This window comes from Astyanax mexicanus, chromosome 12 (genome assembly GCF_023375975.1).
Source record: "Astyanax mexicanus isolate ESR-SI-001 chromosome 12, AstMex3_surface, whole genome shotgun sequence".
Classification (NCBI taxonomy): domain Eukaryota; kingdom Metazoa; phylum Chordata; class Actinopteri; order Characiformes; family Acestrorhamphidae; genus Astyanax; species Astyanax mexicanus.
The window spans coordinates 6,104,104-6,126,446 of NC_064419.1; the positions used below are offsets into that span (position 1 = coordinate 6,104,104).

At 38.2% G+C, this 22,343-nt stretch overlaps 1 protein-coding gene across 1 annotated transcript; it reads left to right on the forward strand.

Annotated features, from left to right (window-relative positions):
* The first annotated feature begins 16,130 nt into the window (after positions 1–16,130).
* Positions 16,131–21,488, forward strand: zgc:101100 (homeobox domain-containing protein). Its single transcript, XM_007245785.4, has 4 exons — positions 16,131–16,201; positions 17,522–17,693; positions 18,319–18,494; positions 19,395–21,488. Exons 2-4 carry the CDS (start codon positions 17,531–17,533, stop codon positions 19,860–19,862), a joined length of 807 nt encoding a protein of 268 aa, XP_007245847.3. The 5' UTR covers positions 16,131–16,201; positions 17,522–17,530; the 3' UTR covers positions 19,863–21,488.
* The last annotated feature ends 855 nt before the right edge of the window (positions 21,489–22,343 follow it).

Below are 22,343 nucleotides of genomic sequence, written 5' to 3' on the forward strand. Positions count from 1 at the left end.
TGGTGTTATTTGTATTTAATCCGTGTATCATTCGTTCATTTGATATTCAATTGAGAATCAAAATCGGAAAATTAAAAAACCAATTCGTTTTTTCGTTTTTTCGTTTTTGAATATAATACCAAAAAACGAATAACGGCTTGTATTTTGTATTTTTATTTGGTTATCCAAACAAAAATTGGAAATTTAAAAAACGGACCAGGAGCCGAATTTGATTTTGATTTTGAACTTGACCCATTTGTGTGCCCCGGAAGTTACTGATTTGTTTATTCTTGGTGGGTTTCTGTTGCGCGGGAGTTCACTGCAGTGTTATCTACACAGTCTGTATTGCTGTAGGCTTTGGATGGAGTTGAGGATGGAGAGTTTTATCTTGTTCAGAGGAACTAAACGCGTTGCAGTGAAAGAAGACGATATGACAACAGAAAAAATCGGCAGGATCTTTCAGGTGTTTGTCTAACGTTCCGTAGCTAAATGTCATATTTAGTTAATACCTTCAAAAAGATCTTTAATTAGGCCAGAATGTGGTTCCAGTCCGGCCATGCTGCCTACAGCAATACAGACTGTGTAGATAACACTGCAGTGAACTCCCGCGCAACAGAAACCCACCAAGAATAAACAAATCAGTAACTTCCGGGGCACACAAATGGGTCAAGTTCAAAATCAAAATCAAATTCGGCTCCTGGTCCGTTTTTTAAATTTCCAATTTTTGTTTGGATAACCAAATAAAAATACAAAATACAAGCCGTTATTCGTTTTTTGGTATTATATTCAAAAACGAAAAAACGAAAAAACGAATTGGTTTTTTAATTTTCCGATTTTGATTCTCAATTGAATATCAAATGAACGAATGATACACGGATTGTATTTGTTTGTTTGATTTTTTTTTTTTCCTAAACCAAATCTTATTTTATTACTGATTTCTGATCATTTGGGTAAAAATGTCCCAGAAAAGTACAAAAATGCTAGTTCAGTAGGGAATTGTTGACATTTTTATGAATAAAAAGAATTATTGTAATAGTAGGGGGTTCAAACAACATGTAAAGTTATTTTATATGTTTTATTTTTTTAATATAATTTTATATGTTGGTCCTCAGATAGGAGATGAGGAGGTTGAACCAGAACATATCTAAAAATTAAACGCAGTTTTATCCAAATTCTTAAAAAATGTTATATACAGTATAAAACGTTATGTATTGTAGTACAGAGGTGTCAAGTGCAGCACTGCCCTCTAGTGGTTGTGGTTTAAACAACACAAAACAAACCACTGTTTGACCCCAATCTTTGAGAATCAATACAGTTTTGCAAAGTGTAATGGAAGCATATGGACATAATATTTTTTATATAGTTGTCAGCAACACATTAAATTCAATGCTTTTTTCCTTTAAACATAGCACAATTTATTAATTTATTAGTTAACATTTTCTGTGTATTAACGAGTTTTGGGGATTTAGAGACCTCTCTGGTGAGAATGTGTAATTACACTGAGCATGTGGAAGAGTACTTTTAAAGTCTGCATTGTGGTGTTCTCTCCTTTCAGAGTGGATAATTTTTTTTTTTTTTTGGTTTAGTAATGCATTAATGACTGTGGTTGTGCTTCAGATATCTCCATGTTCACAGTAGCTCCTGTATCAGCACCATTAGCAGAGCCACGGCTGCTCAGGTAATCGGCAAAATGTGACACAATCAGAAAAAAAACTTCTAGGAAAACCAACCAGACCACTCTATTTAAATAATGAATATGTTTGCATATTGATGCCATTTATTTGAATTGTTTGTCTCCTCTTTTAGAAATAGAACTGCTATCAACTGTTTAAAAAAATTAAGGACTTCTGCTTTAAATAAGAAAATAATAATCATTGTGTTGTTTTTTCTGCTTCATTAGTGTCTGAGTGCTGCTCTTGGCCTTGTCCAGCAGATGCCTGACCAGGGACCCTCCTTTACTCAGCAGCTGTTTTATCGGAAAACAAAACTGAACAAAAAGGGCCGAGTAGGGTGAGATGAGCCCCCCATTGTGTTCCCTGTTCCCCGGGCCTCCGTGTTTACCCACCCTGCCCAGAGCCGTCACTTCTGATCCGGGCGGTCCGCTGCAGACGGCAGGTATTAAAAACCCTGCGCTGCAGGATCAATACCCCTCACAATGCTGCTGCTGCTGCGGCCGATTTCAGATTTAGAGATTTGGGCATGTGGGACGGAGCAGCTTAGAGAGTTCTTCATTATCAACTTCGATCAGAGCGCCCTCTCTGATCACCTTTGACTGCTTCGGGGGGCTGCTCGGGGGGGGGGCCACATGCTGGGAGGAGGCCACATTGACCCCTAGCCTTTGGAGCTTTGAACCAGTGCACTTCGTCATAAACAGTGTCCTGAAGTATTAAATAGAAAGTTAGTCTTTAATGCCAAATTGGTAGAGCTGTGTGTATTTGCAAGAATTTGGAGATATGATACATATCCTGATACATTGGCTACGATTTAATATATTGCAATACTCTAAATACTAAAACATTTAGAAAAAAACTGTCATAGTATAAAAAACACGGTCATATTTATTAAAATATTCTGTCGGAACAGTGGGATCTAAAGACATTGTATTGTATTACTACCTGGTGGGTGGGGTTCAAACAAAGCACTAAATGAACCACTGTCTGACTGACACTGATCTTCACATCAAAACTTGTTGTCAGAAATCAATACAGTATTGCAAAATTAAATGCAACAATATATGATACAATATAATAAGATACAAGAAGATATCTATATTTTATTACACTCCTAAAGTGTAATAAAATATGCTCCTAAAGAAAATATTGATATATCGAAGTATTGTGATAATATGTTTTGCAACACTGTTTACTTCTCAAAAACACAGTATATATTTGAATATATATGAATGATTTGAATGCAAAGGTTTGCTGAGCAGGTGTTTGGTTGCAATTCTAATTCTAACCCTAGTGTCAAGGGTTACATTCAACGAAGAACTGAGAAAAGCAGAAAACAGAAAACTATATTTGGTTTTAAGTTGTAAATAAAATATTGGGTGAAGTGGGCAATGAGTTGCAAAAAATTAAAAACCCCTGTTATAAAGATATTTTCAACTGGAATGTATGCATTTCCCAAAATTCTACCAATGAAGTGTGGAGCTGCTTTGAGATTATTATTGGTGTAAAAATAGGGCAATGCTATGCCCTATCGCTAGCATTGTGAGCCTGTAGGGACCATCAGCTAAAAGCTCTGTATTTCAGAATGCTGGGGGTGAACGGAGGTGGCTATTTGTCAAAAATTAATATATTATTTTCTCAGTTTTAATACAACCTAACTTCATTTCACACCAGATTTCTCCTCTAATATCAACAGTAGTACTATTCAGTCTAATATGTGATGTCATTTCCAGCTACAGGTCTAATGTAGCTGACAAGCAATGAAAGCTCAGCACTACAACATGATGCTAACTGCATGCTAAAAACATCACACACTCTGCTCAAACTGTGTGAAGTGTTTAGTATCTGAATATAACCTTATAAACATGGGTTGAATAAATATAGCAAAGCTAAAACAGCAATAGCAGCCAAGATAAAGCTTGGATTTTGGTCAAAAGCCTGAATAGTCCGTTTTTAAAGTAACAGGGTGTCATACACACATTATGCAAAAATAAAAAACAAACTTAACAATTTATCGTGAGTTAAAATGTGTAAATACATTTTACGCCAAGCGTTAGCTACTTTGTCCATACACAACCCAATCTGCTTATTTTTGTAATGATTTAAAACTTTTTTTTTTTTTTTTTTTTTTTTTTTTTAACATTTTTATGTAATGAAGTTGAAAAACATACACCATCAGTTTCCCAGTGAGCTCAGCCTGGCCTCTGTCTGACCTCGGGTCAGTCATTAACTCTGTTCCTCCCAGTGCAAACTTGAGCCCAATTAGGAGATGATCCTCAGTTCATTTCCAATATTGATCTGTCACTCAAGACGACAGGCCTGCAGGCTGGAAAACGAAGCTCAGGTTTAGACTTGCCTTTACTTTAGGATCATTTTTTTTAACATGTGAAGAAATGTACCACATAAACTGGATTGAGTCGGGATGCAGTATTATTATTAACACAAAATGCCAAATATTAAGCAACATCAAAAAAGTCTATAAAAGAGCAAGCTAAACAAGGCTAATTAGGCGAATTAACAACCCTGAATAGGGCTTAAGTCATCCAGCTTGACTTGATTTGTCCAGCTAAACTGATTTAATATAAATCGAAATGGTTTAAGTCACAATCCCCACTTTAGGTTTAAATGATGCAGTTGAGCTGATTTTTATTTTAATCTTAACTAACCTAAAGTTGCAAGCCTCACTTTGGGGTTAAGTTATCCAGCTAAACTGATACAAAATTAAACTCTCTACTTCAGCTAATCTAATGTGATGAGCCCCACTTAGGTCTTAAATTATTCAGCTGAACTGATGCTGTCCGAAACCAGGTATTTAGCTGAACTTATCTACAGCTGCAACCCTTAATTTAGGCTTAAATGGTCCAGCTAAATGGTGGCATTGTTTTAATCCAGTTATCCAGCCAAGTCAAAGTCAAAGTCAAAGTGGTTTTTATTGTCATTTCAGCTATATACAGAGTACACAGTGAAACGAAACAACGTTCCTCCAAGGACCATGGTGCACATAAACACAGTGTAGACAGAACAATAGTGCAACAGTACAAAAGTGCAGACAGACAATACAACACAATACAGACAAAGAATAATTGTAGTTATTTAATGTGTTAAACTTCAGGCTTAAGCTATTCAGCTAAATGGACAATTATTTAATGAAAAAGTCTAGTTAAACAGACCTACAGTGATACATTGGTCATATGTTATTCAGCTGTGCTGATGCTTATTATTTAAAAAAAAAACTGATCAACTAAACTCATGTATGCTTAAGATATCCAGTATGTAGAGTCTGTGTGAAATCTGTATAGTCTGTGTAAAGCTTACATACAGTCTGAATAGAGGGTATGCAGAGTCAGTAGAGTGTATGTAGAGTCTTTGTTGAGTCTGTATAGAGTTTGGGTAGAACTTGTATAGATAGAGTCTGTATAGTGTGTGTAAAGCTTTGTATAGAATCTGTTTGGAGTATATGTAGAGTCTGTGTAGAGTGTATTTAGAGTGTGTGTAAAGTCTGTGTAGAGTGTATGTAGTGTCTCTCGTCGGGGTTTAAACTCTGCGCTCTCCCTGCCGGTGCCGGATCCCTCACTGTTTCGGGTCAAAGGCCAGTCGGCTCCATCGATCCCCCCAAGTACGCAGTGTTCAGCCCCCCGCAAGGGCTCCAGCCGCCCCGGAGCTCCTGGATTGTGCGGAGTCCGGATCGATCCGGCGCGTGTCGGGGCCTCCTGCTCTAAGCGGCTCCTCCGCAGATAACTGACAGCTACAAAGCTCTCCTCCTGACAGGCACTTGTCAATACAAATTCCAGCTATTGATGAGTAATTACTGAGAGAAAGAGAGAGCATGATCTGCCCTCCAACTCAAACATCTGTTAAACAGGAGCCGTAAACAAAACCCACTATGGGACGTCTCAAAAGCCCGAATCAACCCCTCTTGACCTTCTCAACAGCCCCCTGTAGTTTTTACCCAATTCAAAGAACATTAAAGTCCATTCAGATGCGGGACAGGTCCTTGTCGATAAAGGTTTCGCTCCGGTTGCCAAGAACGCCGTGCGACATCAGCCGAACTGGCCACTGTAGCCACTATCATTCAGGCTTCTGCAGAGAAGAAGTTTTTAATACTCTAGTGTATAATACTGTTACATAGTGTATAATACTGTTACATCTTTTTTATTTAAATAAACTGTTTGGCTAAATATTGTAGCTTTATATATTTGCTCTTTTAGTTTTAGTACTGAAGCTAAATGGCTAATTAAAAGCTATCAAAAACTATCCTGCTGAACAATCTAGCTCAAACCAGGTTTGCTGGTAGCTGATTTAGAAAGCATAAGCTGGTCTTTGATGGTCATAAATGTATTTTGTAATTCACGTGAGGTGATCATGTAAGAAAGTTTTCACAGAGCCTGGTGATAGATTAGCAATTTTATTTAGCGATAAAACACAGCATCGCTTACTGTCAAATTATTTTTTTTTATAACACACACAGACACATTATCTTTTCCCAAGATGTTGAGCGTGGAATATGAAGCTACACTTGTGTTTATTTTTACTCCATTAAATCTCTTAGTTAAACTCAGTAACTAAAATATTTTAATTAAAAACATTAGAAACAACCTGAGATATACTATGAAGTAAAAAAAAAACCTCCATTATTATTAGTGTATCTCCCTCCCCAAAACACAAGTACGAGGATTTAGATCACAGAATATTGTTGTGGTTAATACATAACTAATAAAAATGTTATTACATTTTGTTAATCTAACACTGATTTTTTTTATTTACATGTAAATACTCATTATTGAAATCTTAGTCTTAAGGAGAAGAAAAGGTACAGTTAATCACGATTAATCAAACAATCCTTTTGTGATTAATCTGAAGATTTTTTTTATTGATTGGCACTATTAATAAAAACATATTTTAAACCTAACGAGCTGTTTACCAGCATAATTAATTTTCACGCTTTCCCAGCTTCTGAATGCACACAACTGGTCTTTGTTAGTATAAATTTCCCCTCGGGGATCAATAAAGTATCCATCCATCCATCCATCCATCCATCTAAATACTCCTATGTTTCATTTGCTCCTCGGCAGGTATTGAATCTAGTCTTACAGCTCATCTCTGACGCGTTTTCTTTTGATTGTTTTTTCTTTGTTACTGACCTGTTTGTGTGTTTTTGACTACTTTCTGGCCTTGCTCTCTGTATCTTTTTGGTGTATTAAGACTACTCTTTTTGCCTAGCCTTTTGATTGGTATCTGCGAGTGTCTGTTCTTGGTTTGGCCAGCGTGACATTTACAGAAAGTTCCTGAAACATTCTTTCTGTAATATTACAGGCTCACATTTTGTGAACATTTTTGGAAAATAAATATTCTTTTAACATAAATATTCTTATAACATTCTCTGTAGACCAGCTAAACCATCAAACTCAAACAAAAAACCCTATACAGGTCAAAAGCTAAGCTGGTCAGCCAGCTTAACCAGCTTGACCAGCTTCAGCTGCACAAGATACTGGCAGTTCAGAGGATTTTGAGGAACAGTGTGGTCTGGATTAAATGTTTAGATGTGAGTATGGCCGTTTATAACTGTTGATTTTGGTCGGTCACTGTTGCATTTTTTTTAATTTGCTTATGGTTTGCTGTTTTCCTCTTTGTCTTTTTTAGTTTTGTCCACGTGAAGAGGCTTATTCTGAACTGTCCTGTGTCTTTAAAAGCCCTAATCCCTGCCTGTGTAAGTGGATCCTTGAGCACAGGGATATCCCCTTTAAGCCTTTTAAACTACAGGAGAGACTTAAACCCATAATGCCTGAGAAGCTTGTCCTAAACTCTGCACTAAGGCTAATTAAGGGGGGCTGCATCCAGTTAGGCACATGTAAATAAACAGGAGAATGCTGGAGAGCTGAGAATGCCTTAAAGCAGAGGGGGCGGTTAAGTGTGCAAACAGAATTTAACAGAATTTATTTGGGGAATGTCATCCGCCATCTAAAGCTACGTTTTAAGTATTCATACTGTTCTGAGAGGGAACTGGGAATGATGGAGTCTGAATAAAATCATACTGGTTGAGTTTCAGTAGCAGCCGACCATTCACCCCAACTCATTCCTAACATCAAAGAAAGAGAAGAGAAGAAATCAAAAAAGGGAAAGAAGAAATCAAAGGAGAAGAAGAGAGGAGAAATGAGAGGAAAAGAAAAGATGAGAAATTATAAGAAAAGGGAAATGAGTGAGCAGGAGAAGAGAAAATAAGATGAGAAATGAGAGGGAAGGAGAAGGGAGGAAAACAGAAGACATGTAAAATGAGAAAAAGGAAAGACATTGAAAAAAGTGAAAAGAAGAGAAGAGAAAATAAGATATTGGGGGGAAAGGTAGGCCAAGTTTGGGGGAGACATTTGAAAAGTAGAAGAGAAAAGAAATGTAAAAAGAGAAGGGAAGATGAGAAATGAGAAGATGCGAAAAGAAGTGAGAGGAGAAGGAAAGATGAGAAATAATAAGAAAAGAGAAGAGAAGTGAGAGGAGATGAGATGAGAAATAATAAGAAAAGAGAAGAGAAGTGAGAGGAGATGAGATGAGAAATAATAAGAAAAGAGAAGAGAAGTGAGAGGAGATGAGATGAGAAATAATAAGAGAAGTGGAAGGAGAAGAGGAGATGATAAATAAGAAGAGAAGTGGAAGGAGAAGATAACAAATGAGAAGAGAAGATGATAAATAAGAAGAGAAGTGAGAGGAGAAGAGAAGATGACAAATGAGAAAAGAAAAATGAGAGGAAAAAAGAGTAAACGAGTAAAAAAGTGAAGAGAAAATAAGATGAGAAATGAGAGAGAAAGATAAGATGAGAAATAAGAAGAGAAGCAAAGAGAAATGAGAGGAAAAAATAGAAATTAATGAAAAAGTAAAGAGAAAATAAGATAAGAAATGAGAGGAAAAGAGAAGATGAGAAATAAGAAGAGGAGAAAAGAAAAATGAGAGGAAAAAAGAGAAGTGGGTGAAGAAGCGAAGAGAAAATAAGATGAGAAATAAGAAAAATCTAATAAAAGGAGAAGAAGGTAGAACAAGATTGGGAGAGACATTTGAAACAGTAGACGTAAACAGGAGAATTCTGGAGAGCTCAGAATGTCTTTAAGTAGGGAGGTTTTGGTCGGAGCCGCCACCTCCCCTCTGCGGTCGCCTTCAAACAGCAGCGTAGGCCGGAGAAAAACGCTCACTGAGGGGGTCAGATCAGCAGAGCCAGCCTCCAAACCGCATCTGTCAACACCAGGATGTTGTGGTGTTTGGGAGGATAAGAGGAGAGGAGGAACAGAAAGAGAGGAGGGGATGATGAAGGGGGTAAAACGAGAGGAATCTGTATCTGTGTTTTCTGTTTGTTTCAATGTGAAGAGTTGGTACAGAGAGAAATGCAGGGGTGATTCTATAGGATCAAAAAAGAGCATCAGACAATAACAGCATAAAGAGTGCTTGTGTGTGCACCAACATTTATCTTTCACTTTTAGGGGTTGAACCCCCCATAAAGAGGACTATCTACACCTACAGTGAAAGAATAGCATCTTCACTTCCTACTCAATGTTGTTTTAAAGATGAAATCAAAGAAAACAGAAACTGATACTATTAAAAGAGGAGAAATAACTAGATGAATAGAAAAAATGAGACGAAAACAGGAGAAGAAAAGAGAAGAGAATGCATCAAATCAAGACAAAATGGGGGAAAAAAACATGAGAAGAGAAACTGTGAGAGATAAAAAAGAGAACAAAATGAGAAATGAGAAAATAATTAAGAAAAAGAGATGAGAAAATAAAATGAAAAATGAAATAGGTAAAAAAGAGGAAGAAAATGAGAAGAGAAGAGAAGAGAATGATGAAAATAGGAAAGCAATAGAAAGAACTGATCAAAACAGGAAATAAGACAAGAGAAGAAAAGAGTGATAAAATGGAAAAGTAGAATATAGGACAGAAGAAGAAAAGAGAAGAGAATCAAAGAAAACAATCAATGAGGAAAGAAAAAAGAAAGAAAGAAAGAAAGAAAGAAAGAAAGAATGAGTGAAGAAGAAGTGAATTTGAGCAAGAAGGTAAGAGAGGAGAAATCAAGAAAAGAAGAAATGAGGAGAAAAGAAATGAGAAAAAGAGAAGTGAGAAATGTAGAAAGTGAGATAACAGAGGAGAAAAAAATGAGAGAGAAAGAGTAGAAACTAAGAAATGAAAGGTGGGAGAAGAGAAGAAGATGAGAAAAGAGGAGAATGAGTATAGACGAAGGAGAAAATAAAAAGAGAAGAAGGAGAGAAGAGGAGGAGTGTAGAGGAGGTGGGCAGGGGAGGTGGGGAGTGCAGTGGTTTGGGGGGGGGGGGGGGGGCGGTCACACACAAGCGATGTCTTTGTGTGGCTCTAATCCTCCCAGCCAACACAGCTTTGGCCAGGTTTCATCATGAAAGTGCCATGAAATAACTACTTTTTTTCTTAGCAGCAAATCTCCGCTAATCCCGCGGGCTAAGGAGACAAAGGCTTCTGAGCCGGGAGCTTTAAATGGGGTCCAAGGCCTGTGCCACCGAGGCTCTTCTAAATGACTTATTTTAAGCAGACACTAATATTGCTTGACAGGCAAGAGCATCGCTAAGCAGGAGGCGGGGGCAAGACGGGGCTGAATACGGCCAGAAACAAAAATCTGCAGGGTTTGGTAACAGGTAGCTAAAGGGGCGGTTAAGTGTGCAAATAACAGAATTTATTTGGGAAAAGGGAATTTTCATATGAAAAGGAATGCCTAGGGAATGTCATCCGCCATCTAAAGCCACGTTCTAACTATTCATACTGTTCTGAGAGGGAACTGGGAGTGATGGAGTCTGAATAAAATCCCACTGGTTGAGTTTCAGTAGCAGCCGACCATTCACCTCAACTCATTCCTAACATCAAAGAAAAAGAAGAGAAAAAATGAAAGAGAAAAGAAGAAATCAAAGGAGAAGAAGAGATGAGAAATGAGAAGAAAAGAACAGATGAGAAATGAGAGGGAAATTGATGGGAGGAAAACAGAAGACATGTAAAACAATGAAAATTAAAGAAATTAAGGAAGAGAAGAGAAGAGAAAAGAAAAGAAGAGATAAAAGGAATGGAAAAAGAAATGAAAAGATGAGAAAAGAGAAATAGGAGGAGAACAGAAAAAAGGGAATGAGAAGAGAGGACAACACAAGAGATGTGAAAATATGTGAAAAGATGAAGAGAAAAGAAAAAGAAAGAGAAGAAATGAAAGGAAAAGGAGAAATCAAAGGAGAGGGAGGTGAAGGGAAGTGAAATGATAGGAGAAGAAAACTTAGAGAAGAAAAAATAAGAAATGAGTAGAGACAAATGAGATGAGAAATAAGAAAAAACTGTTTGAGTTAAGAAGAGAAGAGAAAATAAGATTTAAAAAACGAGAGGAGAGAGGGAAAGAAAACAGAACGTATGTAAAAAGAGGAAAAGGAAATACATTTTAAAAAGTGAAAATAAGAGAAGAGAAGATGCAAAGAGTAATAAAGAAAAAAACAGCGTACAAACGAGACGAAGAGTGAAATGAAAAGACATGAAAGAGACATTTGAGAATTAGAAGAGGAAGGAAATGGAAAAAGCGAAGAGAATATGAGAAAGGAGAAACAGTAGGAGAGGATGATAAATGAGAGGGAATGAGAAGAGAGGAGAACAGCCCACATCTGTCATTAGGCATGGTGCCAATAGGTTTATGTTAATTAACACAGAGAACACTATTCTATTGGCTGCACTTTTCTACACAGTCTAGACAAGCTGTGTGTAATTTGTGCATTTGCACATGTGTGTCAGCAGTAGTTGTGACTTAAGGTGTCTAAATGCATTGATTGAAAGGGATGTCCATAAACATTATTACCCCATATGTCACTCTCAACCTCAACTAAAGAACCCATGAGCGAAGAGACTATTAAACTATTAAAGAAAAAACCCATTAGGTTTTAGACCTGCTATAAAAATAACACCTTCAAGCTAACATTAAGTTTGCATCCAAAGACAAAACATTTTGGAGGTCACCTTTATGAACGGGCAGATATGGGATGAGATATATAAAGGAACACTGTTCCGGCTGTTAAACATGGTGGTGGAAGCACCATGCTCTTGCACTGGTAGTTTTAGTACCAGTGAAACGATGTGTGTGTGACAATATTAAAAGCTAAATTTCTTAAAATACACACGTGTGAAAGTACAAAAATTCCAAAATAATCTTACAGAGTAAAATCTATTGAGGTAATGTTGTGCCAAAGGTTTTACACATGTGAAATATTCAAATCTGCAATAAAATGTAGCAAATTTAAAACAGACAAAATATATCAAATAAAAATCTTTAAGAACACTTGGTTACTTTATTATTCTTTGCAGTTATTTGAAAATGATTTGGCTTGGATTTTGCCAATCTTTGCTTTAATGTTTGTGTTTTTGTAGATTTTGCTTCTACTTATTTATATTTGCTTCTATGTGTATATAATCTGCTTATAAAATCCTTATCAATATAATATCCTTATCAATTTTACATGCATTTTTGTGTAAGCATTTGCTCATCTGTGTCAGCAATGGTTGTGGTTTAACGTTGCTATTAATGCATTGATTGGAAGGGGTGTGCAACATTAGCCCCATTAACTAGTGAGGCTTAACTGTCTACAGTTAGGCTAACAATAAGTTTGCAGCTGCACCAAATGGGCTAAAGACAAAACATTTTGGAGGACACTGATGGATGAGCACTGTACCAGCTGTTAAACATGGTGGTGGAAGCAACATGCTCTGGTAGTTTTAGTACCAGTGAAACGATTGCGTGTGGCAGTGTTAAAGGCTACATTTCTTAATTCACACAGCTGAAAGTTCAAAAATACAAAAAAATAAATGTTCTTAAAACCTATATTTTTTGCATTTTTTTTTTTTTTACTATTTTGGAAATAAAACTTTTTCCAAAATTGGAACTGCTAAAAACCAAAACCAAAAAAATCTAAAGATACTCAACCCTAATACTGGATGCAAAAAATACTGTACAGTATGCTTGATGTAAAATATTGTATTTATTCCACCCTGTGAAATGAAATCAGAGCTCGCTCTGTTTATCTACTATTCATAAGCAGATTCTGAAAGATTAGAATTCCATCACTGACGACAAAAACCTCCGCTAAGCCAAGGTGGAGGTAAGTGAGGCCAAAATGTGCCGTGGCTTTCTTTCTACCAGTGTTCAGCTCATGCTGACCACACTTGGCTGCTGCTGCGCTTGCTTCTCGTGCGTCCTTCTGAGTGTGTGCAAGTTTGTGTATGTGTGTGTGTGTGTGTGTGTGTGTGGAGGGGGGGATTGGTGAACCCCCACAGGACCGTGGATCACGGCTGATACTCGTGGGAAACGTAATCTAGCTCCCCTGCGTGCTCAGTCTTTCTGGGCCTAAGCAGAGCGGTTTGACCAGGCTTTGGGGGAATTTACATCTCTAAACCCTGCAGCCCCTCACCGCCACAGCTTTACCGCTGATGATCTGATTTCAGCCCATTCACTGTTTATCTGGTAAATACAGTTCAGTACAGGTGGGCCAATCCTGGAAATACACTACATATATATAAACACCCCTTCTAATCAAATCAGATCTAATCAAATCAAAGTACAGCTGAGGACTGCTGAGAGGAATAAGACAAAACTTTAAACACAGAACACAGAACCCTGAGTGAGCGACAGAAGCAAGGAGAAACTCTCTCAGAGCTGCAGGAGGAAGAAACCTTGGGAGAAGCCAAGGCTCATGTATAAGGGGGGACCCATCCTCATTTGGTCCAGTGAAATAATACTTGGCCCCTCTATGAATATTGTGGCCTCTTGATGGCCAAAATGCAAAATACAAAATGATACAAAATGTGAAAAGATGAAAAGAAAAGAAAAAGCAAGATAAGAGAAGAAATAAAAAAGGAAAAGAGGAAATAGAATCTAAGGGGAAGAAGAGAAATGAGGAAAAAAGAGATATAAGTGAAGAAGTGGGGAAGGAAGGAAGGAAAACAAATGTGCAAAGAGGAGGGAAGGAAATTGAAAAAGAGAAAAGAAGAGAAGATATTAAGGAAAAAGTAATAAAAGAAGAAGGAGGATTTAAAGAACAAGAAGAAGAGTGAAGAGAAAAAGAGGATAGAATAGAAAAAAAATACATTTGAGATGTAAAAGAGAAAGGAAATGAAAAAAGAGAAGATGACAAAGGAGAAATAGGAAGAGAAGAGAAAATAAGATGATAAATGAAAAATGGATCTAGGGGCTTTTAAGGGGCCACAATATTCATAGAGGGGCCGAGTATGACTTCACTAGTCACATCATGTTCAAACATCTTACACAGTAAAATATATGAAGTTAATTTTATGTCAATTGTATGTTTTACACACATAAAAAAGTAAATTTGTACTCAAATGTTGCAAATTCAAAACAGAAACAAAAGAGAAATGTAATTATATATATACTTTTCTTCTGCTTATTTCTTTTTTGCTTATATATGTATATAGTCTGGCACTTTGATTGCAGATTTTATATTTTTGTGTAAAACTCCATACAAATATCCTGAACAATTTCACATGCATTTTTACTGTACACATATCATCTGAAAAAAAAATCTGTATTTTATTAATTATTTAAAACCGTTTTTACTTTTTCACACCCAACAGTCAGTTGCAGTAAGATTTTCCGGGAAAACACTGCACTGACTTTGGACTTGATATAAAACAGTGGACCCACATTAACAGATGACATGACTCTCCAAACTGATCATCAGTAAATTTTACATTTCATTTGTAAATCAAGGGATCAGAGTGGAGAGATACACAGCCCAAACTGCTCAAGGTCTAGTGTGAAGTTTCCACCAATCAGTGATGGTTTGGATAAAGAGGCATGTCATCTGCTGGTGTTGATCCACTGTGTTTTATTATCAAGTCTAAAGTCAGTGCAGTTTTGTTTTCCCACAAAATCTTACAGCACTTCATTCTTCCCTCTGCTACTGACAACTTTTATGGAGAAGCAGATTTTATTTTCCAGCAGGACTTGGCACACTGCCCACACTGCCAAAAATATCAGTCTTATATAATATTCCAATTTTATGAGACACAGATTTTTGGGTTTTCATTGGCTGTGAGCCATATTAATCATCAACAATGAAATCAATTACATTTTGAACTAAAATAAAGTAACTCTTTTTTGAGATGTGCACCCCTTCTAATAAATGCTAATTCAGATATATTACATTGTGCCTGTTGTTGGCACAGATGTACAAACACCTACACTCACAGCTTACCTAGAACCTGTAAAGAGTGTAGAGTGTAAATTAGTGCCAAAAGAATAGGACTGCCTATAATCACGACCAATTAAAAAGTTGTGGGAATAAAGCCCCAAAGAACTGAGCTGTGGAAGCATGGGGGAAATGGTGCTCCTTTCAGTTTCTTTGGGGGTACTTAGTAGTTGAGGATATGTTGAAGGTGTGGATGGTGATCATCTAACATCCTGACCTCACTAAAACGTGTCACTCTTGCAATTAAATTCTTATAGGAATGCTCTATAATCTGATGACCAGTAGAAGACTTTCCTGGACAGTAGAGACAGTTAATACCCTTGATTTGAAAAAAAAATTAAAAGCAGAAGAAATAAATGAGAAGCTGCCTCAATACTTTTGTCCATAGGTTGCATCACCAACATTCTAAATACAACATATACAGTATATAACCTGCTGCATTTGGAACAAGAGACTATTTTTTTGGCAGGGTTGCATTGTCTTTTCCTTTCGCTTATACATTAAATCTACATTAAACACAACCTTATAAGCCATAATATTAAAACCACAGATCAAGGAACCTTCTTCACTGCAGTAACAGCCTCTACTCTTTTATAAAAGCCTCATACTAGATGAATCATTGGAACATTGCTGTGTGGAGGACTTGATTGCATCCAGCCACTGATGCTGAATGATTAGTAGTCCGGCCATCCAACTCAACTCACTCCCAAAGAGCCAGCAGTGCTCCTGGATGAAGCTTCACCATCATTCCAGAGAACAGAGTTCAACAGATACTCCACAGCTCATTGCTGGCGGGGGTCTTTATACCCCTCTAGTGCACGCTTGGCTCCTTTTAAAGTGCATTTCACTCCTAACTCAGAAAATATGGGGAGAATATGGGGCCTGTTAGCAAAACAAACCCTTCAGTCCCACACACACTCCCAGACTCAAACACTCACACACACACACACACACACACCCCTGGAGTTAAAGCTGCCAAAGCCCCATTCTAATGTGGCCAACCCCACAGATCAGCACCCCACATTGTTTTAATTGTTTTAACTGAGGGGGGGAGGAGGTGAAATGCTCGCTTATGTTGGGGAGATCCTTTGCTTAAATCTCTCAAGTTCAATAGTTAAAAAAAAAAAAGCCCTGAGCCCCCCGGACCCCCTTCTTTTCCCTCATCCCACTTAATCCCGGCTAATACCTTTCTTTCTATTGGCTAATGGCTGGGAGACGCTAGAGGTAATGCTTCTTAAATAGGCCCTGCTGGACTCGACTCGGCCAGTGAGACCTTACAGGCCTGAGAAGTACTGGACTGAGCTGGATTTACCCCACTTTACAGGTAAAATCCCACTAACTAACTCCTTCAATATGTAGCACTAGTGTATGGATGCAAATGCATGGCTGGATTGTTTTATACTGGCTGGATTTTTTGTTATAATGATTTATTATATGATATAGTAAAAATGTTGCATCACAATATATAAAGGTAAAAATATTGCTTCACAATATTTAAAGCAACAGTCTGAAGTTTCAAGGATTTGTGTATAGATGGATGGATAGACAGAGAGACAGACAGACAGACGTATAGATAGATAGATATTGCATCACAATATTTAAAGCAACAGTCTATACGTTTTGGGGATAGATATATAGACAGATAGAAAAATATTGATACAGACAGACAGATAGCTTTATTTAAAGCGACAATCTGTGCATTTTGGGGATTTGGAGCCCTCTCTGGTGAGAATGTGCAATTGCACAGAGCATGTGGTAGATCATTTTAAGCACAGATTAATATAAATTAATTGACTGCAGTCACATCCAACTAAACTACCAGACCACTCTGTTAGTGGAATTAATATATTGGACATTGCAGAGACAGTTGCACCAGGACACTGATACCACTGATACTGTTTTGGCTTTTCAAATTCTGTAACATCCCGTGCTGAGAACATATATATAATGAAATGCAATGAAATGATCAGTTGGTTAGTGTTCATTAAGCAAGGTTGATAATCACAATATTTTCAGAAAAAAAAGCGTATATTTAAAACAAACCTCCTCTATTTAGGACCAGTAGAAATTGTCCTGTTTCAGATTGTCTCATTCTATTGGTAATGATTTCTATAGAGATCACACAGGCTGTGGTCAGAGCTGAGTGCGCTGTTGGCTGGACTGCTTAGTTCATTAGTTATGTCTGGGTACTTTAGGACATGTTGGAGCCGTGTATGCCGAATTTCTTTATTTTATTCTCAAGAAATTACTTTTAATTAATTAATGAAGGTCAGTCAATCTGAAAAAAAAAATAATAATAATAATCAAGAATTTTGAAAGCATCCTCAAGTGCAATCGCAAAGACAATCAAAAAAGTTATGATGGAACTGGCTCTCATCAGGACCACCCCAGGAAATAAATAATCCAAGTTCTCATCAGGTCACAGTGACTCTAGGCTGTTTCAGAGTGTCTCATTATATTGGTAATGCTTTCCATGGAGATCACACAGGCTGTGGTCAGTAATGAGTGCACTAGTTGCTGGACTGGTTAATTTATTAGGGGTGTCTGGATACTTTATGACATGTATAAGCTGTGTATTCTATTATAAAGAGTATACGTGTTTCTCTCTATAAGCTGATGTATTATTGTGTTTTTTCCCCCGCAGTAATCAGTCATGAACTCGCTGTATCTGTGCGGAGCGGGCGCTGGCGGGGGTCTGTACCCGTTTCCCCGCCTCAACTCGCTGTTTTACGACCCTCACCAGCAGATGGCAGCACCGCACCGACCTCCAGCCGCAGCGCCCATTCAGAGCCTCACCGTGGCCGAGCGACTGGCGGGTAAATACTGCACTCAGCATGGGTGGGTGGATGGATGGATGGATAGATAGAGTAACACTACCTGCCACATTTTGACACACCTACTCATTTAGGATGAATGGATGGATGGATGGATGAAAGGTTTGACACACCTTTTCATTTAGCTTAGATAGGCAGACAGACAGGTAGACAGACAGACAGACAGAGTACCACTCAAAGGTTTGGACACACCTTTGAGTTTAGCACAGACAGACAGACAGACAGACAGACAGACAGACAGACAGACAGACAGACAGATAGATAGATAGATAGATAGATAGATAGATAGATAGATAGATAGATAGATAGATAGATAGATAGATAGATAGATAGATAGATAGAAAGTACCACTCAGGATATAATTAGTTTATTTATAAACTAAATAGTTTATAAATAGGAAATAGTTAAATAGAATATGTGCTTTAGTACACTAAATCTGATCATTTATGCATGAATACTGAATATTCATTGTGTAGTTTAAGTAAGAAAAACGTTTATGATGATAAAAGAAACAGATAAGCATAGATTAGTGTTGATTAATGTTGTTTTTTGTTCTACATAAAAGTCCTTTTAGAAAGTTTGAGTATGTTTGTTTTTTGTGTTTTAGAGCTCATCCTTGAGGCACGCTATGGGAACCAGCAGAAACAGAGACGGAGCCGTACGGCCTTCACAGTGGCCCAGCTGCAGGCCCTGGAGAAGGCCTTCCAGCAAACCCAGTACCCGGACGTGGGCATGAGAGAGAGACTGGCTGTCTGCATCAACCTCCCAGAGGCTCGAATCCAGGTGAGACAGCTGCAGAGTGACATTTCTGAATGAAGAATTTTATAATTGTACATTTGTTTTTTCGATTTTTTTTTTTTTTCTGGTACAAATGTGTGTTTTGAATTTGAGTTCTGGAAACCTGCTGTTTTTCACACAGTGAGACTATCTTTACTGTAATTAGAAAATGTGCCCTGTGCTAAAGTTTTAGGTAAATATTGTTAATTAAGCTGCTTCTTAATGAATTTTATATAAACCATAATGAGCTGTTAGTGCCCCCTGCTGGGCTGGCATGCGCATACAAACAAGCATTTTATTGTTTTTCTTTGCGTTCCTGTGTGGATGCAAAGGTTATCAAAAATACTCCAGTTTAAATTCAATTCAACATCCTGTAGGGTGGATTCAATTTAATGACACACAGGACAGACACTCGCAGATATGAATCACAAAGTGTATTAACAGAGTAGCTAGGCTAGTAACCAAATAGCAGAAAATATAAACAACAAACTAAGGAGAGTAGTCAGGGAAACCAGGGTCATACATGAGAAATCCAACAAGACAGAGGAAAAGGCAAGAGAAGAGAAAGAAAATGCGTCATAGAAGAGCTAGGAAACAAGATTCCAAACAGAGGGGTATTTATACAGGAGAGAACAGGTGGAAACAGTCAGCAACTCTGAGAGTGGGAACGCTGTATCGTCACGTGATCAGTGTGGGTGCATGCTGGGAAGTGTAGTTTTGATTGACAGGTTTAGAACCTTGAGCAGTCAGACTGACATAATCAGTACTGACTTTAAAATTTATTTACTGAATTGAATTAAACTCTGAAATTTAAAATTTTGCACAGCACTGCTGAGAAAGTGAGTGTGACAAACTGCTAAAATATAAATATTCCTGCCTTATTCTTAACTGGATGTACTTTTTTAGGTGTGGTTCAAGAACAGGCGTGCCAAGTTTCGCAAAGGCCAGCGTTTTGCCCCTCTCCCAAAGGGACGAGGCCCCGAGGACCCCCACGACAGTAAACAGCCGAAAAAAGAGTCAGCGGATGAAGAGAAAGGCTCCAGTTCTCAAACTCAGCTTTCATCATCCGGCAGGGACGTGAGCGCCAGTCCCACCAGAGCTTCCCCTGAGGACGCGGCTCATTTCCAGCCCCCGTCCAGTCTGCATTCCCCCACTGCTCTGCCACCGTTTATATTTGGAGAACGGCAGCAGCACCCAGTGCCTGGCGCTCTCGGCCTTCTGTCATCGGCTCTACCTTTCCCTCCTGCGTTCTTACCCATCATACAGCCACACAGTAATTCTGCAGATATCATGCCAATGGGCAAATGCAGCGGCATTGGGCTACAGAGTGCCTGTCACACTAAATCCGTGGTTTATCCACGCCTGGACTTGTAGCTGCACTACCCACCCAACCAACCCCCCAGAAAAAGAAAGAAAATACGTGCCCTGCTGTGCCAGTTGTCAGCGGGGGGATCAGAGCAGGGAACAGGTGTTCCTGCGGGCCACATTATTGCACTCAGATGGACTAAATACTGTGGGAGAAAGTTGGGATTAGGGGCTGTAGTGTTTTTAACTGCTGTTAAATGACCTCTTGATGACACCCGCAACTGTGCAGTTGGTTCACTGTTGAAAGGAAAATCCTCAATTTTTGAAGATTTCTGCGTAAACCGTAATTCAAATACAAACAAAAGAAATGGGTTTGGTATGTATGATGTGAAGTATTGGTTCAGAATACTCATCAGGTAGCAGACCCTGATAGCAAAAATAACAAAAAAAAAAAATCAATAATTTCCAGGTCGAATGCCACAAAACAAGCTTTTGAATCTACAGTAGTTTGAATCTAGTCCCAGTTCTGGCCTGAATGCCCCGGATGCAGAGTATAATACGGGAACTGTACTGAGCCGTATTCAACCCAATACCTTTTACCTATTGCTGCCATACATGAGCCGAGCAGTTGGCATGATCACAACTTCTATATTTGATTTACTTTTCACACCATAGAAAAGAGAGGAGAATTACCATTTGAGAATCTGTCTGGATTTGTCAAACACTAGAGGGCACTCCTAAGTGAGTCCAATCCAAATGGCTTTATTTGGAGCATTTGAGCAAAAGTACTATAGACACTGTTTTTAAAGTGAGTTTTGGCTATTTTGCTCCAATTACCTCCATTTATTAACGATTCACATGGTCCCTTTAGTAATTTGCATTTTGCATTTTTTAATAACGTGGGAAATAGACTGTAAATAAACTGTAAACCGGCTCTTATCTAAACCAACCAGTGAGCCTAAATGTGTAATGCACATTTGTTGATTCTGGCAAAACATTAAATAAATTGATTAATCTGGGGACTATTTTACCTCAGAAAACACTTCCACCATAAAACTTTATGTCTTTAAAATATATTTTAGGTCAAATTTGACCTAAGTCTTGAGACCATTATAAACCAATGTTTTATAAAGGTGTTAAACTCTTTTGGTGTCACCATCAATGTGAACAATTCTGCTTCTCCACGTTAAAACGCTTCACACCAAATCCACACTGAATAACTTTGCTTACATATCATGGCTTTATTTATGCAGTCATTTTGAAATTTTAGTGGACTCGCCCTTTAACAGGTCAGAGAGGTCAATCTCATTAGAAAGCACTGCAGATAAACATGTGGCGCTGCCCTTTTGCTGTTTTTGAGCACTTTTTACTACACACACTTCATACACACACACACACTTTACACACACCTCATACAGCCTTACGTATCAGACTGGGACACACTGTCCAGAAGAACTCATTTAAAGTGAATTAGATGAGCCAGTTGATTTTGAATCAGTATAGCTAACAAACAGGATCATAATGTTGTATATTACTGCTCTGGTGCTGACACATTTAACTGATGCATCTCGCCTGTTTAACACCATGTAACATATTGGTATTTTGAGTTTGTTCATGCCATAAAAGTGTACCATGATATGACTGTAAACATTAAAAATGATTTCTATGATATGTACAATTTGCATAATTGTATAATTGTTGTCCTGCTACTTAATTAACTCAATTAACATGTATTCCTATCAATGATCCAATCCATTACATTACATTACATTTCATTTGGCAGACGCTTTTGTCCAAAGCGACTTACAATAATGAAGTACAAAAGTAATAGGAATTTAGATATCCCATTTTTAGATAGGGCTTAAAGGAGGTCGAAGGGAAGTAAAGGGATAGAGAAGTGAAGGAGGGGAAGAAGGAAATGGGGTTAGAAGTAGTTAGTGTGTTAGAGGTGTTAGGAGAGTAAGTGCTCTTTGAAGAGCTCTGTCTTCAGGAGTCTCTTAAAGATAGCGAGAGATTCTCCTGATCTGGTAGTGGAAGGTAGTTTGTTCCACCATTGGGGAACTCTGTATGAGAACAGTCTGGATTGCTTTGTGTGAGTGTTTGGCAAAGCGAGGCGACGTTCATTGGAGGAGCGCAGCGGCCGGGAGTTTTTGAATTTGATGCGAGCATCAACTGGTAGCCAGTGGAGCTCAATGAGCAGCGGGGTGACATGTGCCCGTTTTGGTTGGTTGAAGACCAGACGTGCTGCTGCGTTCTGGATCATTTGGAGTGGTTTTACTACACAGGCCGGGAGGCCAGTTAGCAGGGCATTGCAATAGTCGAGGCGTGAGATGACGACTGCTTGTACCAGGAGTTGGGTGGCCTGTTGCGTCAGAAACTGTCTAATTTTCCTGATGTTATAAAGCGCGAAGCGGCAGGATCGAGCAACCGAGGCCACATGGTGCGTGAAGGAGAGCTGGTCATCAACCAGAACACCCAGGTTCCTAGCAACCTTTGTCGGTGAGAGAGAGAGAGACGATGCTTATAGAGAGGTTATGTTGAAAAGATGGT